Source organism: Mugil cephalus, chromosome 7 (genome assembly GCF_022458985.1).
Source record: "Mugil cephalus isolate CIBA_MC_2020 chromosome 7, CIBA_Mcephalus_1.1, whole genome shotgun sequence".
In the NCBI taxonomy this organism is placed as follows: Eukaryota; Metazoa; Chordata; class Actinopteri; order Mugiliformes; family Mugilidae; genus Mugil; species Mugil cephalus.
Genome location: NC_061776.1, coordinates 20,315,478 through 20,334,473, shown reverse-complemented (window position 1 = coordinate 20,334,473; position 18,996 = coordinate 20,315,478). Strand labels below are relative to the sequence as shown.

Genomic DNA, 18,996 nt, shown 5'->3' with positions numbered 1-18,996 from the left:
TGTTGACTGTAGGCAGAGAGCGCACAGAAGTTTGTCAGACATTGTCTTGATTTTGACTCACTGCATTTCAGTCTGAGGCAGCCGGCGAAGCAGCTCACGGACTGTTGCAACAGGAGCCTGTTTGATGACATATGGGCCGCCAGAAGCTACCAGAGCAAATCTGTAGCAGCAGCAGCCCCTCCAGAGTCTCTTTAACTGAATAAGGACACTTTAATTTTTAACATTTCCTTTGAGAGAGAACAGATGGGCTATTTTTTTCTTCACAAAGTTCCCCAGTCTCACTTGAAGTCGGACAAGTGAAACTAAAGCGCACATTATTATTACCGATGAAGCTAAACATGTTGCAAGTCATTCAGTCTGCTTGTCACTTCGAGAAACCCGAGACTTAAGAGAAAGATTTCGCCCAGTTCTCGTTTTATTCGCAGAACACAACAACACGGGCTGATTTGACTCAATGTACTTGAGGTGGATTCATGCCATAATAGCCTATTGTGGCTCAACTGACTTTCCCTGGTTTATGTCCCCTGTTTAGTCCCATGCAGTCAGTGTGAGCGTGCTCCTCGGCACCTCCACTGCTGTGGCATCTCAATGAAAACCACATCATGCTATCTCATCCCCTCACAAGTTCCTTTGGCTCCAGAGCTCTAACCACAGCTTAACACCCACCCTTCACTCCCTTTTAACCTCTCTCCATTCTTTTCCCTTCAGCTAGACAATCTGATTTTAGTCCACCGCCACCTCCCCCCACCCCACCCCGCCACCTTGGAGCGGCCGTCCGAACCTCATCAGGCTCCAAGCTGCCCCCACCTGCAGCCACCAGATAGGGACGGAGTGAGAACACAATGAATGATTTACTGGACGCTGCAGACCGCAAGACAGTTCTTCTTTCACACAGGAGGTACACAAACGTCTTTTTTTTTTTTTCACGCCGAGTCTCACTTCAGATGTTACCGTCTTGTAGCTGAGTTTGTGTAGCTGTAAACTGATTGATTTATTTTAAGGATTTACTTATTATTGTAAGTTTTGATTTAACATTGAGTAATACAATGAGCTCAGCGCGGCTGCACTGCTACGTAAGGAAAAAAAGACCTCGGTGTGTGAAAACAGAAGAAACTGAAATGAAACCCTCGCACCGTCCAGCAGATCCTTTGGATTTATGCTATAAACACTCCACAAATCACCTTCCTCATCCATCACTGTGATCAGCAGCTCCCCTTGTTTGCGACCATTACAACTGTTTCTGGTTGTAAATTTCACAGAACATCTCATTGGGGACGTTGGTGCGGACGTGGAGAAAGCCGCTCTGCGTTTCCTGGTCATTGTGTCAGTTTGCATGTCTGGGGAGGTGAGGCAACCATTTGAAAGGTTAGAGGTCAACAGGCACGGTCAAACCTAAATAGGCTTCGAGTCCATTTATGTGTCCGTGTATTTTAGTTAATCCGCTTTCCACTAGACAAACATCTTCTACTTTCTCTAAACGTGTCTCCTTGCCTTTACAAACGTAACCCCTGACTGGACACACAGCATTTCCGCTGCCATTTTTCTGCTACTTCAAGTGTCAGTTTCTTTTAGCTGACACTCACAAGCATGTGGTCTGCTGCATGCATTTCACATAGAAAACACCACTCTGTCTGTTTTTGCATAGGGTGTAAAAAACATGACGGGTGAAGAAAACTGAAGGCTGGTCTTTCACACAGAAGCAACATCTCAGCACCATCTCTGATGTTCCTGATATACTCTGTCTGGTGTTAAAGTTAGCAGGGCTCAATTTAGTTTCAGCAGAACTGATTTGACTTTACTGAGTAGTTCATGTGTGTCGCATATTTGGTTGTTTGCTGCGTATCCATTTGATTCTAACACTGATTTCATGTTGAAGATTTCACTGCATCTGTTTGTCTTTGTGGATTTTGCGGACTTTACGGGGAAAACTGACATTTAAGGAGTTCCGCAGCTGCAGATCTTTTTTTTTTGTACAGTGTTTCCATTTGCAAAATGAAAATAAATGCAATCAGCAGTGAGAAAACTGACAGGAAAGACAAGAGTGTGTTGCATGTCAACAGACTCTTCTTATCTGTGGCGTGCCTGTGAACACATTTGTTGATGTGTGACTTTCTTGCGAGTCATTTCTAATCCGCAGCAACCGCTAAGTCATCTTCTTTCAAGTCTTTTTTGTGAGTTTATAATATTTTCCAAGGGTTTTTCTCTTTTGATATTTCACTCGTGCACAACGCAAAAGACAAAATATCTATATTTCAGACTGGAAATTCATCCGCACAATTTGCTCAGGAAGTGACCACTCTGAGAGGTCAAATGCACCACCCACCACACCCTCCTCCCCCACTGTGAACCTTCATTAACCGCTGAGCACCGCCGCCGAGGGATGACTGGACATTTGCTTCTCTTAATTGCGAAATCAGTTCTGCAGAAACAGAGCTTGACTACGAATAAGCCGTCCACAAGAGTGACTTTTCTTATCTAACACTGCGAACATCTGCACCGAGAGTGACCGTGAGGGATTTTATCTATCTTGCTTGAACAGAAAAGCAGAAGATCCTGGTTCCTTTTTTTCAGTTGTTGTCGATGCGCTTAACAAATACTCGCTGAACTACTCATCATTAAAAGATTTTTTATTTCCTGGAACAAAAACTGCCAGAGCGTTAACCATAACCCAACTCAAGGCATTAACTGTAGCGTAATATGCTTGAAATCCCCACACGTAATTAACAATTTTTAAACTAAAACAGTGGACCTTAACATGCTTGTTGTTTAATATACACCTTTATGTAACTTTAAAACAATAATTTGACATTTTGGGAAATTATTCTTTTTTTTCTTCTTCTTCTTCTTTTAACTAGTAGTAGCTACATAGTACATAGGGCATTCAGTACCTCATGTAAATATAAAACTACATCCAGCAACTAATTAGCTTATCTTAGCATAAAGTCGTGAAAAGAGCTAGCTTAGCTGAATGCTAGAATTGCAGCCTTAATAGGGAACTTGGAGGCTTGCTTACGACATAGGAAGTCGTGTACATAAAATACTATGTATTCAAGAGGTAGCACAACTGTAAATCATGATTATACCATTGTTAGGTAACTGTTGGCGTCTAGAAACTTTGAGGCTCAAGTTAGCAAGCTAACGGCTAGGTAGGAAATGCAAAGCTGTATTTTAAAGTATTTTAAAGGTGAGGCTGTTGGGAATGAAAACTTGCCTCAGATACATCATAAAGTGATGAAGAAAACACTACAAAAAGCCAGCAAACATGACATCTTTGGAACTCTAACCTTCTGAAAACTCTCAAAATGGACTTTACTTGTTAAACACATCCGCATGTGAAGACAGTATTTATCTACCTTATTTGCCATTCTACTGGTGCACTAGTTACTAATTGTGTCACACTTTGGGAAATGCAATATCCTCCTTGTCAAGTAAAATGGTTCAGTTCGGAACCCCTTATGAAACACTACTCATAGTTTAGTTCAAAGGAAACTAAAATATAAAAGTTAGCTTCAGATCTGCTTGTTTATTTGGCTAGCTGTTGTATGCTAAGCTAAGCAAATCGAATGCCAGCTCTAACTTTTACTTTAGCATGTGCATGTCAGCTTGACTTGTGTATAGCTATCATTTCATAACTTTTTCAAGTTTCAATGTTCTTTATAGTGAAAGTGAAGCAATAACATATGCGAAGACAGTGATACAACAAAGGCAAGAACATTAAAACAACAACAGAACCAAAGATGGCCAACACACATGGTTGTTTCATTATTTGCCTATTGATGCCTAGTGTGTATCAGTTGCTAGATACAGAAAAACTAAGTAAATATGTGAAACCTAGCAGGACAAATGATCTACATAAATGACCACACGTAGACCATAACATATCATCTCCTCAAGATTTGGAACCAACAAGTGGAACTTACTACTACTTGAAGGCGACACTATGATTGTCTGAATGAGACTGTTATCTGCGGCATTGCGTCTGAATACATACCTGTCCGCCACCATGAACTCTGGGAGGTGGGGGATCAGAATGACACTTCATTAATCACAGCTCTGTGAGTTTAAAGGGTGGAAACCACAAGAATGGTACAATTCCTCTTACTCATAATGTCACTCTTACTTTTGAATGACTAATGTCCACCCTCTTAGCCTGTGCAGTTAGTGTATTAGTCAGACTTATTTTTGTGGCAGTTTTCCAAGTACATTTTAAGTTTAAAGGACTTGATCAAAAATAGAAACAGAAACATGTGACTGAATGTGATAGAACTGCTGGTGTCACTGCTATAACATTGCATACATTTAGAATTTGGAAACACCCTTTTTGTTGTTGTCACTGTTTACCAAAACTTACTCATGTTTCTATTATATAATGAATATGTGCCTAAAGTCCAGAGTCTCAGTTTTGTTTTAAGGGTATTTACATCCAATGGTGCAGTAATTATAGCTATTTTCATTTGTGAACCCTTATTTTTATCTTGTTCAAAAGTGGACAAATCAAAGTTATTATATAAAAAAAAGTTTAATACTTCATCCAGAATCATTTGACTGAAATGTGCAGTACCACAGAATTTAAACACCCACGGCAACACTAGAGGTGTTATTCACAGTTTTAAATTTAAATACATGACTGGACTGTGGGGATGTTTAGTGTTTTTTTCCACAAAAGATACTATGGAGTAAGTCATGGAAAATAAAAGACATATATGTACATGCTAGGCTGCCAAATCCAAAATCTGCCTCAGCTTCTGATTCAGCAATGAATTTGGTGACCTCTCTGTGGATTTTAAATCCTCCCTTTTTCGTCACGTAGACCTTTACAACCCATATTATTATAATGTTGTGGTGCGGCTTAATTTCACAAGAATGATGAGACATCAAAAAAGAGAAAAAGAAAAAAAAGAAAGGGACAGACACCCTGACAGAGTGTGTCAGGGTGTATGCAGCCCTGCAGGCCTCCGCGTCACCTTGCTTGTGAAGTGATATGTTTGCTTCATCAAAGTCTCTGTAGTTTTATAACTGCCTACTTCTAAATCATTCTCTCAAGCCAAAGTATCTACATGAATTGCTGTATTTTAGGATTATTTTTTACAATTTAAGATTTCACTTGTTGCTAAACTAACTGGGATTTACTCTATATTCTTCTGGTAGACACCCACACATCCACAGGCTGCTCCTGGTACCTTAATCAAGCCACTTTTCTAAATTCAGACCCAAACTGTGTGGTTTTAAATATAATTATTCATTCAAGACACCAATGTGACAGAAGACTTTTGACCTGTTAACTGTTCTTGGCTCTAGAAACGCTAGAAAAAAAAAAAAACTATAAAAAACAATCTAATATAACTGCCCAGCACTAAATCAAAGCACTTCTAGAAATCTAAGTAAGTTGTATATATTCTACACAGAATGTATAGATTTTGTATAGTTTTATACCTTTATACTTCTTCATATACTTTCCTCTATATTTTTAACTATATAACTCTTTCAGACATACATATTTGTATACATATATGCACAATATATCTCTTGTCTGCCTGTCTGTATATTTACGGTCAGTATGGTCACATTGTATGTTTATCTGTTTGTCCGTCCGTCTCTCTGTTTGTCAGCTCTCTCTTTTAAACTGATGCTGTTTAACATTACTTTCAGGAAGTTCATTCCACTTGTGCACTAAATATACTGGCATGTGAGTGTAGATTATTAATATAGATTGTTAATGCACTTCTAATTATTTTTTGGCTTGTTTTATTTTATTTCCTTTTATTTTTTAATTTAAATTTATTAGCACTGTTATCATTAAACACACATGTTTTTCTGTCAACATCCTCTCTTTACTGGCAGCTAATCCCTCGTCGATACACGTTAAACTCATACTGGAAGTCATCATATGCATATTTATGTTGTTTTTAACAATCAAACGAAACCCCGCTTGACTAAATCAGAGTTGCAGAGAGTGAGTAAAGCCTGGAGCCCTTGTGGCTGCTGCTGCCCTCTGTCTGTCGGGCTGTGTGCGGTGTTCTCCTCCGGGGCAGCAGGGGGCGCTGGGGCTGGAAAAGGCCACAACGTCAGGAGTCTTCCGCATCCTGGACACCGCTACAGAGTCCGGGTAGAAGAGGAGTTAAATCACCCCAAAATGGTGAGTAAATGAATCTCATATACGTGGGATGCAGACAATACTAGTGTGTCGATCTGTATTTTGAGAATATATTAGTGTCAGGATGGGTTTGAGTGTGCGATGGCGCTGGATGTTTGCGGCTCCTTTGCTGTTCCGGGCCGGCGTCCTGCTCTGCTCCAGCGTGGCGGTTCATGGCTGACGAAACCTCAGTCGACCTCTTGCACACTCGCATTGCAAGCATTTAAATAGCAAACCCCCCCTTTTGTCACACTGTAGACACTTGTAAGCTTTGTTACGTGTAGATACGCGCATATTCGCTTCAGAGCTAGCGCTGTAGCATGCTGACTCTTCATTTTCTCCTCAGGGTTTCGTTAAAGTGGTGAAGAACAAGGCCTACTTCAAGAGATATGAAGTCAAATTCAGAAGGAGGAGAGGTAAATGTCAGCGTTCACTGTAATATAGCCAGCCCTGTAACATTCAGCATTCTTCGCGAGGTAAAATATTTCATGCAGTTTATTGATTTTTCTTTGAATATTGTTGTCTTGTCAGAGGGAAAAACCGACTACTTTGCTCGCAAGCGCCTGGTTGTTCAGGACAAGAACAAGTACAACACTCCTAAATACAGGATGATCGTCAGGTTCTCCAACAGGGACATCTGCTGCCAGGTGAGTGAGTGCAAGACAGTGAAACTCGTGTGCAAGACAGTGAAACTCGTGTGCCAACATGTTGTAAGGGATCTGACTCACCCTTACCTGCCTGATTCTTTTCTAGATCGCCTATGCAAAGATTGAAGGAGACCAGATTGTGTGTGCTGCTTATTCTCATGAGCTGCCCAAATATGGCATTGCCGTAGGCCTCACAAACTACGCTGCGGCCTACTGCACGGGGCTGCTGCTGGCCCGCCGGGTAAGAACACACTGAAAGTGGCCGAGAGTATGTGACAGATGGGTCAATCTGAAAATTCACTTTCTGATTTCAACACCAGCAGGAGCTAAAGTAACATAAATTCTCCTTTTTTTTTTTTTTTTTTTGATCTCCAGTTGCTGCACAAGTTTGGGATGGACCAGGTGTACGAGGGCCAAGTGGAGGTGACGGGCGACGAGTTCAATGTGGAGAGTGTGGACGGCAAACCGAGCGCCTTCACCTGCTACCTGGACGCGGGTCTAGCCAGAACCACCACAGGGAACAAGGTGTTTGGAGCGTTGAAGGGGGCGGTCGACGGAGGACTGGCCATTCCTCACAGGTCAGTGTGACGTGAGACTCCTGTAACCACGTAGAGTGGATCCTATAACCACTCTACGTGGTTATAGGATCTGTTTCTGCACCAAAAGAGAAAGCGCGTTTGTCATTGACTAGTTTGTGTCTCGTTTCCTGGTTCCTCTCCGCTTCTTGATGATGATACAAAGCATGCTGAGCAAAATGTAGTTGGTCCTTCATTTGCATTAGCTGATGTTCACTGTCCTTTTCAAGACGGGGCTGAGAGAAGCAAGACGAACCGAAGCGAATATCTGTCATATCTATCATTTAACAATCAGTAGAAGCTAGATTTAGAGTTTTAGAGACTGGAGACGCTGCATCCTTTGACTCAATCTCTGAACCCTTCTCCTTTCCAGTCTAAAGCGCTTCCCCGGCTATGACACAGAGAGCAAAGAGTTCAACGCAGAGGTGCACCGCAAACACATCCTGGGCATGAATGTGGCCGATTACATGTCCTACCTGATGGAGGAGGACGAGGACGCCTACAAGAAACAGTTCTCTCGCTTCATCAAGAACGGAGTCACGCCAGACACAGTAAGATGCCGATTGTTTTTTTTCCATGAGCAGATTGGACTCATCATCCAGTTTGATGGTCACATTTGTTTAATATATTTATATTCAACAAATCGTGAACATAAGATGCCGAGAACTAGGCTGTCACGGCTTAAGCAAAATTTATATGTATGAAGAGACACTAACAGTGTTAAAGCTAATTTCAGGGCAGTGTCGATATTACATGGTTTTTCCAGCAGAGGGCGTCAACAAGTTTATGATGAAACCGTAAAGTTTTCTTTGCTCTGTTCTCTCACAGCTCTTAGATAAGTGTTACATAGTCTCCCCTGCTGCTCCATCCTCAGTGTTTGGCGACACTGGCCTTTCCAGGCGATTATAGAGGCACATGCTGAATGCTAATTTCATCAGAGGTCTTTACTGTTTTGTAAACTGCAAAGACAAAGTCCAAACCTGTATCTGATCAGAGCATGTGTATCAAAGTAGCTTGTTCCAACTTGGCACGTTGGTGTGTTTGTATAAGGTTATTTGCTGTAAATGAAAAGATTAGTTACACTGTCACCACCCTTGACGCCCTCTGCTCACTCAACATGGAGCAGTAGGATTTGTGTCTGTAACTTATTTATGCGTGTTTGGTTCTCCGCTTCTTGATGATGATACAAAAAATGCTGAGCAAAATGTAGTTGGTCCTTCATTTGCAACAGCTGATGTTTACTGTCCTTTTCAAGACGGGGCTGAGAGAAGCAAGGAGAGCCATCATGCGTGGAGTGAAATATATCAATATGGCACTTAAACATGTACCGTTTTTTGTTTTCAGGTAGAAGAAATGTACAAAAAAGCCCACGCTGCCATCAGAGCAAACCCCGTACACGTAAAGAAACCCAAAAAAGACGTCAAGAAGAAGAGGTGGGTTTCTCTTGCATATCTTCTGTCCTTGTCTGAAATGCTTGAGTTACATTGTTGATATGAATGAATCATTTGAATAAGTGCTTGTACTTGATTCCAAATCCCTGGCAAAGCATCGCATAGCTGTAATGTGATCTTCCCAGTCATGAGCAATCATTTCTCTCCTCTGATGTGCTGAATGTTAATGGAGCTGCCGTTGTCTCTTTCCGGGCAGGTGGAATCGCGCCAAGTTATCTCTGGCACAGAGAAAGGATCGCGTCGCCCAGAAAAAGGCCAGCTTCTTACGAGCACAAGAACAAGAAGCAGGGGACGGTTAGAGGATCGACACAGAGCTCTGCTGCGAAAACACAACACACATTACAGACAAATAAATTTATTTCAAACTCAGACTTTTGACGGTCTCTTTTTGTACTCATTAAACAGTTTATCTGTTGTGGTTGTGGTTTCAAAGGGTATTTCTATTACACTCGGACTCATTTTTACCGTGATAATCTTTAATCCATGTGATGAGTTCTGATTGCATCATGGATACATGGTACATCATGGCATTTTAAGACGCCTAGAAAAAAAAGATTTAACAACCTACAGTGAAGTGGAATGCAGTTTAATTGTGCAAAGTCATGCTGGTTTCTTCAATAAGTAAACATACATTTTTAGAAATCAAACTTGCTTAACATGCTTTACAGGTCAGATCTGTGTAGGTAGATGAATCAGGTTGTCTCAGTCACAGTAGGTGTGTTTCAGCAATATCTGGAAATGTTTGTGTACAGTATCAAATGTCATTAGATTCAATCGGTTATGTCCAGCAAACGGTAAACATTCATTAAATGACATCAGCATGATCTCTATGGCACTGTGACATAAAACCCAAACGAGGATACAATACATTACCACAAGTGCTCCTTTCAGTGAGAAATGCAAATAACTAACATTCACAAATTAAATGCACAAATTCTTCTGTGTCATTGATGCAGCATTGATCATATCATTCAGGACTGAAGGTCAAAAATATAAGTGCAGTACACTGACAACAGTATGACGTCTATGGAATACTGACAAACATATGTTTGAGGGGTCATACTGGAGAGTGGCAGCTAAAGGAAAAGCCTCCAGGACAGCTTCAGTCCTCTGCAAAATAAGAGCGTCTGCTGCTGGAGACGTCTGTTCAATACTTTCAGTAATTCAAGTTTTTACTTCAGTGTGTCACTGATCTGAACTTTTCAAAGCTTCATAGTGGCTGTTACATTTTCTTGTCAAACAACCACCTGGAAACTCTAAAACCAATCTCTTTAAATACTAGTAATTACATATCTGTCAGGCACCGACACTATCGCCTCAATAGAGACCTTTGATAGGTAATCTGGGGATCTACGACTGTTTCAGGACCTTTTATTTCAATAATTATGAACGTATAGCTTAGACTGAGTGCAGCTGACAATGTGGTAAAATGTTAAAGAGCTACTGCATAGTTTTGGTCCCTTCAAGTTTCTAAAATCCACTCCCCTGTGATTTTATGGAGCTTAAAAGGAACGGAGACAAAATCGGGGATCTATCTGAATGTATTTTAGGTAACGCTTAAAGGACCAGTGTGTAGGATTTCGTGGCACCTAGTGGTGAGGTTGCAGATTACAACCAGTTGAACACCATCTCTCAACGCTCGCTTTCCAACCTTTTCCACAGTAGACAATCTTTGAGACGGGCCAACTCTCTGCTTGGTTTATCCTGCTGCAACGGACCAATGCAGGTCAAACTGTGCTGGTAATTTGTCTTTACACTTGTGTGTCGATATTTTCTGTGATCTTGCTGCAAAAAAACACTACTCTGTAGTTGCACCAAGCCAATGGTTGGGTGGCTGAATTGAATGTGAGGGATATCACGCTGACTGGCCTTTCAGCTTAGACCACAGTGTGACCAAGTGTGAAACAAAGGGTGTACAGAAGGCTTTCTGAATTTAATATCTTTCATCTACTCCGAACATTCACTCAGTCACTGAGAAGATATTAGATTTTCGACATGATCATCTGGAATAAATAAAACGTAGACCGTCTGATCAACACGACTCATGACAGCCCAGCATTGTGCGATGGTTTTTCCAGCTCCCTAGCCTACCAGCTAATGTTACTGTGTCTTGGAAGAGTTATTTCCTTTCACGCAGGAGCAGATAGTATGTGCCAGCTCGCTGTTGGCCGTAGTCCTTGTGGTGTTTTCAAGTTCAACATTTTGGCCCAATCACAGTTGGTCTTTGATGCCAGTAGTTCTCTGATGGTTTGTTTGGTGTGTCTGTTAGTTTTTTGAAACTCTGCGCCATTCAAAGTGTCTAGGAATCAGCATAGCAAATTACTCAGTTCATCAGTTTAAGTGGTTGCCACTTTAACACGGACATGAGAATGGTCTTTTATTGATCCATTATTTGGTTCTTCTTCTAAGCTATTGTAGGGACATGCCAGATCTGTGGAAGAGAACCTGCTCTATCATATATGTAGATATGATGGGCTCTAAGCTAATGAAAACACTGATTATAGACTCATGGAAACATGAAGTGAGCACTATAATCCCAGCCTGCAAATAGCTCCCTCTACATCCTAGACACTGGTTCTTTAAATGTGGAGCTCAGTTTGTATCATTTTCCTGAATGGTATAAAGTCATCTTTCTAAAATCATGGTGCGCCGCAAATATCAAGATGATTTTGTGGCAGAAATTACTTAATATTGTTAGTTTCAGATCTAGAAACTAACTTCTAAAACCTGTTAATTGTGAATTCCTTAACCCTGACCCTTTATAGCGTTTCACTGTAATGAACAATGCAATACAATACAATAAAATGTGTTCACATGAATAGTTTTAAGTGTGACCGGTGGACGCATGCAATCGTTGAGTATATTGTAGTCTTTATGAAGTTTTCCAGGCCCCTAAACATTTGAAAGTGAAATAGAGGAGGTAGGACCATCAGTCTGACCATTCTTAAGTGTTAGAAGATGATAAAAATTTTATTTGCTACTCTAAATCACAGCATATTCTCCACTCAGTTTTCTGTGAAAAAAAAACTGAGTGGTCTTGTCATGAGTCCTTTGTGTGCGAGATCTGTCTCCACAGCAGTGCTTTCAGGTTGTTGAGAATGAGTGAGTGCTCCATGTTCATCTGTCCAGCATTACCTTTGAGAGCCATGCAGGCATACAGCTGCCTCTCGAGTTCCTCTCTCATCCCCGACGGCGCCCCGCGCAGCAGGTAGTCCTTCAGAGTACCGCAGGCTTTTGCCAGATTTGGTTGTGCCGGCTCCTCCCTGCACCGTTTCTCCGTCAAGTCACATGACGTCTGGCAGTCCGCCCCGTAAACACAGTCGGCGTCCGTCTCACACTTCAGTACTCGCATGGTACGCCTGAACTCGTCCTCAGGAACCACAGCGTGAGTGTTAGTCAGACGGAGCTCATGGCGGTCGGTGTAACCAAAGTGCGCTGCGGCAAGGTCACAGATCAGGAAGCTGCCGTAGGTTCCGTGGAAAATGTCTTCCACAAGCTCCAGCAGGCCCATGGAGATCTTAGCCTTGCGAGGCCAGGAAGGGGTGAACCACTGGTCCATAGTGCGCTGCACACCGCTAGGCACCCAGGACACAAGTGGCCAGGGTAGAGATAACCCATACAGTGGTCCATAGGGGATACGCTCCGTCATATACAGGTCTCCGCAGTAGCCAAGTAGGCGAGGAGTGTGTCCACGGTCCTGGAGCAGCAGGCCGAGCAGCACCTCAACGAACAGAGCAGAAATCTGTCTCACCACCAATTTGCAGATACACTTTTACACCAACTGAAACTGTACAAAACTGCTGATAATAACATTCAGAGGCTTATGATACCTCGTCCATTTGCAGGAGGGCCCACATAGAGCGGGCTTCTGGCAGCGATACCCGTCCATCCCTGTTGCCATCGGTGACAGAGAGTATCTGGCTGACCAGGCTGGCGAGGTTCGAGGTCTGCTCTCCAAGCTTGGACTGGCGGGCCGAGAGAGAGAAACAAAGAGGTGCTGTTCTAGGCCTTAGTCCATTAGAGATTTGATTTTCTCTAAACCCTTCTGACTCAAGTCCTTTTTACCTTGAGGTGAGTGAAGACCATCTCTCTGAACTTCTCCACTGAGGTGCCTCTTGTAGGCTTGTCGAACACCGGGGCCTCCCTCCGTGGTTCTGGTTCCTCACCCAGCTCGTAGTGCACAACCTCGCCCAGCTTACAGCGGATGATCCCATCGTGGTCTCCCCAGCTTCCTGTGTACACCTGGTAAACAGAGTCACACAAACGTGGAACATGACAAACGATCAAAGCTGCCATCAGCTGATCGTCTTGTCATTTAACAAAAGGCACTGTAGCCTCTTACCTGGTTATTTGACTGTGTTGACAGACACCTGGTCATGTAGAGAGTTTCTTTGTCACACAAACTGCTGCAGGCAGACCCATCGATGATTCCCCTCCTGTATTTATCGCACTTGGAGAGAGAGAGCGATATTACTTTAATATGTCTTAAATATCTTAAACAGGCCGTTAGTTGCCGTGCAGAAATCAGATTATATCTCGACTATATGTTGACCCCCCCGTAATTTTCAAACCACAGTCACTTTTAAATAAATGCGCGGACTCACAATGGAGTTCTTGCACTCATGCCCTCGGCACAGTTCTGTGTAGGCAGAGTATTGCACGTAGAGCACCCAGCTCCCCACCAGCACAGTCAACCATGTTAGGAACAGGTACTTCACCCGCACAAAGGAGATCCGAGCCTGTGAACGCACAGCAGGAACACAATGACCGATACAGATCATGAAAAAAAAAAAAAAAAAAGAATGAACAGAGGGCAGAACAACACAAATACAATTCACACTGTATGCTGAACGAAAGTGTTGAAAAAGACAATCAACCCTGATCACATAATGCGTTACCATGGTGACAGCATGGGGTGTCCCATGACAACCCACTGTACGTCTGGTCACCATGTGCAACAATAGCTCATTGAGCTGGAAAATGGATTTGTAGACGGATGTCCAGCTGGTCCAGCGTGACATACCTTTTCTGTTATGGCTGATTTAAAAAAAATGTGATTACTCCCTGAGTCACAGGATGCACACATCACATGTCTTGCAAAACTCAAAACAGATGTCCTGTTGTTTCTGTGACATTGTGCAAGTTAATGCATTTAGCTTTTCATCTGGGGATAAAACTGAACTGTGGCGTATAAATACGTGTGTAGGTGACATAACGCGTTAAAAACACATTATATATTTAGAACCTGAGAGATGAAAAGGCAACACAGTCTGCAAATGATGATAATAGATGTTCACTTCATTAAATATTAAAATAGAGCTTTGAGGGGTTGTAGTTAGAAACAGTGGTGCTTTGAGCTAGATGCTACCACTAGAAAGCTGGTGATCAAATCTTGCATATTTGCTAATTAGGACTAACCACAATGTATAGTTGAGTGTGGAGGAAACTTCATCACTATCAGGTTGTAAAACAACATGTTGCACTGACACTAAATCTGGCGCTAAAGGAAAAGTCAGCACAGTCGAGGAAAGATTTTTCTTCTATTCATTTCTTTGGTTGTTGAGATATTTCAGTGGGTAGCGGGTGAACACTTGGATGGGTGCTACACAGTCGGGGGTTCATCGAAGTGACTCAGCCAGTAATTGGTCATGAGAAGTAAACCAGGTTTTATGGCCATGCATTAGATAATTTTCAGACATGTGGAGCTTATCAAAGAGCACAGAGTCTAAGAGATTATCATCTGACAACTTGCCATGCTAAAGTGTTTTTTTCTATTGGAATTCACATTCTGATGATTGACAAATCAGTTAATGATCATTTTAGCTGCACATACAGTCAATGATTACATACAACTACGTAAAGCAAGACGTCGCAAGGCACAGCAAGGCATTTGTGCAAGGCACAAATAATTTAGGTCAAACGGTGTGTGCTACATCACCCACAATACCCAACCTTCTCCAAAACAAACTGCAGTTACTCATTCCCCACAGACTTTGATGCACTCGGGAGGATAAAGTCCTTTTGGTTCTCTCTTTGATCACATGGCTGGAACTGTTTATGTTGCGTGCATTTTGGCAGGGTGCTGCGCTTCTCCTCCAGCTTCAGCAATGCTTCCAAATCCCGACGAAATATGCAGCCGGTATGGCAGGGGCCCGAGTCAGAAGCTTTGATGTGCTGTGACTACTGTAGGGTGTAAACAGGATGCGAGATATTTCTGTTTTTGGTCCATACAAACTGCAGCGTAAGTTAAAGCATCAGCTCAACAATCACGCACAGGGGATCAGAATCAGAACTAACTTCTGACTGTTTATAGGTTTCCGGCAAAGGAGACGACCTAATGAATTTGGTAAATACCCAAGAGAAACAGGGAGAGCACATGGGAAACCTATTACTTCACTGAGCTGCCTTCCCTGAGGCTGATTTAGTACAATTGTCTATTTAGTACTGCAGATTATTAGAGCTTTAACAGCCACTTCTCTGCAGAGCTGCCTTGCTTTTAAACAATGTGTGTGCTGACGTGATGAACAAATGAACGCTGGGAGCCCAGGTAGGAGACAGGGGATATCGGGGGAGAACAAACAGCACACATTATTATCAGATCGAACCGTGCATGAAGGTGCCCTGTTGGACCAGTTTGCATGTGCATGGAACGTGCCTAGACAATACGGAGGCACTAGAAAATGCTCACAGCAGACAGCTGACTTTGAGTCACGTGTACATGTGGACTATCTGGCGGTGTGGCTCGGCAAACACCCACATGATGCAAACTCTTACAAGTTACAGAAGTGAAACTTGAACAGCAAAGCGCTTAATCCTGCATTAATCCCTTGTGGTCATTTACAGCCTCTCGTCTAATACAATATGCAGTGTCTAACTTAACAAGGCAAACATTAGATAAGAGCTTCTAATGTCTAATGGAGATTAGAGGTGCTAAAATATTAACATCTTTGTAAGTGAGCAAATATATAGAGGCCCGGGAGCTGAACCACATAAACAGCGTAACACTCTGTATTTTAATGTAATTCAAAAGCCTTAAAATGTATGGTAGTGTTACGCAGTTAACACCTTATGGGGCAAGGAACCATATACAGTAACTTAGACTTAGACAGACTTAAATGATCCACGAGGGAAATTACTTGGTCACACTGGCCTAGTTGCACATAAAAGTAACACTCTTAAAAATCACAAGTAAAAAGGTAAGACTGGATTAAAGTAAAATAAAAAAATAAATATTATGTAGTAAAATAAAATAAAAAAGCACACTCAAAAAATTTACAGAACCCACCACACATTTTAAAATCTGTCCCTGGGCCTCTCAGTGAGATATAAATATGTGGTTTTCAATCAGCCAATCAGAGAAAATCAAGGAAACATTCTCACTCTCAAATTAGAGTCAAATATGGTCATCAAGATGTCTGCATGAACACTGAGCAAAACCGCTTTATTAGGTACCGCAAGGAGAATAACACGACAACTTCAGGTACCTTAGGTACATTAGTTGTCTAATGTGTAACCCCTTGATATGAACAAGGGACCATATGTGGTGACTTCATTAATCTTGATTTTCTCTGTAAAAATTGGAAAAAAAAAATAATTGAATGATTTCACAAAAGTAAAACAGTTTTCTGGTACACTGTGATAACACTAGGGTTGAAATTCAGAATTTCTAAGTATTTCAATGAATGTCCTATAAAGGGTTAAGATGGCAGCACCTCATGCTGGATGATGACAGTAACCCTGACTATAATGGGAGTCAGTAACGAGTCCTGCAGAAAAGAAGAGAGTTAAATGAATTGTGCATGGCTGAATTAACCCATAGCGCGAAACCTATAGTGCAGACGTTAGGGCATGCCACCTGTCAACAGACAGATTCAGTTACCCAGCATTAACTTCTTATATTCCAGTCGTGGCTGCACTGCAAAAAGGCCTGTGGTATCATTTCTACGTATACGATGCATCATGTATCATGTAGACAAGGGCTGCTGACGATGGCCTGTAGTTTACCCATTATCCATTTGTCTCCCAAATCTCATGACGGAGCCGACTATCGGCTAAAATGTCACTGATGACATAGACTAATGACTAACGTGTGAAACTTGTCTACAGAGACTCATTAAATCGCTCCATAGCCATTCATCATGAGTCTTTTTAACAGTTCTTGATCAAACAGGCTTATACATGTGAAGTTATTTGTTTACTGTCATGTTTTTTCTGGCTCCAGGTTTACTCCTGTAATCCAGAAGGCATTTTTAAAAATATTTACATACATACATAGTTGTGTGACACATGTTGGGTTTGCAGTAAACTAAAACCCAAAAGCCCCTTAAATCTCTCATCCTGCTTTCTGGTTTCCAAACTTATCCGGATAACCTTTCTTCTTGGGATCTCATACCTGCGCTAACACGTACACACTCTCTGCCAGCACACTTTGGTGTGCTGACTTTTATGATTCGGCAAGCCCATCTGCGTTATGTAGGTGTGTTGACCTGTAAATGTGTTTTACCTCAATAGAAAAGGTACTGACAAGTCTGAAAGTAAGCAGTATTGGATACAAAATGCACATTTTTGCCAAATTGTCACAATAGGTGTATTTTGCCAGTAGTCTCAAGTTACATACAAATCTCTGTGCAAAACAGGAACATGAGTGTGATAAGTGATAGTGTACAGTACAAAAACATACGCATTGCTCTATGCATAGACACTGCCTCAGGACTGAGTATTTGAGTGCGTGCAAGGGCGTGATAACTCCCGTGACAAGTCCAGGATGAAATAAATATTGGATGAAACTCTATGAAATCTGCTCGGCCATCATGTTTCACCCTCTGGGCGCCACACAATTCAGCTTTCGCATCACTTCAACCGTCTGGCTGAAGCTCCAAATCTTAAAAACAAACCAGCAGTGCTGTGTGCTGTAATGCAGAAAATATCGCTATCCCCAAGAAAATGCAACTCTGTATTCTCTTCCTCTTGCATAAGCTGCTTACTGAACTGGGGGGGAAGTTTCTGGCAGCGGGCGACTGCTCAGGACTCAAGCATCAGGATCACAGTTGCCCTGCTGGTGCAGCTGACGGTGATGAGACAACTGTGAGTGCAAGTCGAGGCTGATTGAAGTCAAATGTGAGGAGAACACGTTAAAACAATGACATTTCTCCTCATGCTAGGCCTCCTCTGCTCTGTAACAGCCATTGGGGGGTGTCCGGATAGGATGCCAACCCATATATTATTTTCATCATCAGTCCCAGTCATCAGGTATCAATCAGACAACCCACCATCCCCATCAGAGCAGCCCTGAACCCTGTTTACTGCCAGCTGTCAGGCTCATGTGACTCCACGACGACAACATTAAACACACCGGATCACTTCGGCTTTGACTAAAACCGCAATCAGCGATTATCGATAAGCGACATTACCTGAAAGTAGAAAGACTTTTTCACCCAGGCCCGAGGAAACAGACCCTTCGCCATCACAAAAATAGATCATCTCAATACGTGGACCTGGCAGTGGGAGATCATCCAAAACACACGGGAGGAGAAAGCGGCTTCCACATCAAACGACTGGAACGAGAAAAAAAACAAAAAGCCCACTACAAACCACCCGATATCATTGTCACTGTGATCCACGACCACAGACTAGCTGTTGGTATTTTCCGTATGGATCGCTCTGATATTGCACCTTGCCTTCGCCTCTGCTCTTTGCAGCAGCAGCAGCAGCTGGCGATTTTTAAAGCGGACCAACATACCTCAAGCAAGGGGGGGAAAAAACCCAGGTTGAAGGCGCAGGCGCAAATTGTTCGTCTGCCAATCAGATATTTAAAGTTTTCAGGTCGTCAGACAAACTAACCAAACCTGTTTTTCTCAGGGCGCATCCGCTGCTGTCACCCAGCACGCCTTCCATCCATCGAGTTATTTTATGTGCGGTATCTCATCTTTGAAATTTTTTTTTTTGTCAAGCTAACATGTACGAGTAGTGCTAACTTCTGCTACACATTTCAAAATAAAAGTAGTTTTCACGTGGTAATTCCAAACCTGCTTCAAACTGGAGACGTCAGCGCCACTTTAATGCTCTGGCGCCAACAAGTGGCCGCAATTTATATAACTTTGTGAAACAAGCTTCTGTCCACAGTTATTTTGTCCACACGACTGGGGAGTAACGCAAACTTAAGCGAGACACAACTTCCGGTCATCGACATA

General features: G+C 42.3%; 2 protein-coding genes across 3 annotated transcripts; one reads left to right on the top strand and one right to left on the bottom strand.

Annotated features, from left to right (window-relative positions):
- The first annotated feature begins 5,872 nt into the window (after positions 1 to 5,872).
- rpl5a (ribosomal protein L5a) lies at positions 5,873 to 9,175 on the top strand. The gene is made up of 8 exons (XM_047589569.1): positions 5,873 to 6,136; positions 6,480 to 6,549; positions 6,665 to 6,780; positions 6,887 to 7,021; positions 7,156 to 7,358; positions 7,729 to 7,906; positions 8,700 to 8,788; positions 9,003 to 9,175. The coding sequence occupies exons 1-8, from the start codon at positions 5,888 to 5,890 to the stop codon at positions 9,103 to 9,105; spliced, it is 1,143 nt and encodes a 380-aa protein (XP_047445525.1). The 5' UTR covers positions 5,873 to 5,887; the 3' UTR covers positions 9,106 to 9,175.
- Positions 9,176 to 9,376: 201 nt separating this feature from the next.
- On the bottom strand, positions 9,377 to 18,774 carry dipk1aa (divergent protein kinase domain 1Aa). 2 transcript variants are annotated; one of them, XM_047589568.1, is made up of 7 exons: positions 18,652 to 18,774; positions 18,217 to 18,360; positions 13,411 to 13,545; positions 13,149 to 13,256; positions 12,872 to 13,048; positions 12,637 to 12,771; positions 9,377 to 12,527 (listed from the first exon to the last, which is right to left on the bottom strand). In XM_047589568.1, the coding sequence occupies exons 2-7, from the start codon at positions 18,268 to 18,270 to the stop codon at positions 11,847 to 11,849; spliced, it is 1,290 nt and encodes a 429-aa protein (XP_047445524.1). In that variant the 5' UTR covers positions 18,271 to 18,360; positions 18,652 to 18,774; the 3' UTR covers positions 9,377 to 11,846. The 2 variants fall into 2 exon arrangements, with proteins under 2 accessions (XP_047445524.1, XP_047445523.1); XM_047589567.1 differs by having other exon boundaries at positions 18,546 to 18,690.
- Positions 18,775 to 18,996: the final 222 nt, after the last annotated feature.

Coding starts and splice junctions, on each gene's coding strand:
- rpl5a (XM_047589569.1), top strand. CDS start 5,888: ATGCATATTTATGTTGTTTTTAACAATCAAACGAAACCCCGCTTGACT. Junction 6,137..6,479: donor AGTTAAATCACCCCAAAATG/GTGAGTAAATGA, acceptor TTTTCTCCTCAG/GGTTTCGTTAAAGTGGTGAA. Junction 7,022..7,155: donor GGCTGCTGCTGGCCCGCCGG/GTAAGAACACAC, acceptor TTTGATCTCCAG/TTGCTGCACAAGTTTGGGAT.
- dipk1aa (XM_047589568.1), bottom strand. CDS start 18,270: ATGGCGAAGGGTCTGTTTCCTCGGGCCTGGGTGAAAAAGTCTTTCTAC. Junction 13,546..18,216: donor AAAAGTCTTTCTACTTTCAG/GTAATGTCGCTT, acceptor GTGCGTTCACAG/GCTCGGATCTCCTTTGTGCG. Junction 12,528..12,636: donor CCCTCCTGCAAATGGACGAG/GTATCATAAGCC, acceptor CTGTTCGTTGAG/GTGCTGCTCGGCCTGCTGCT.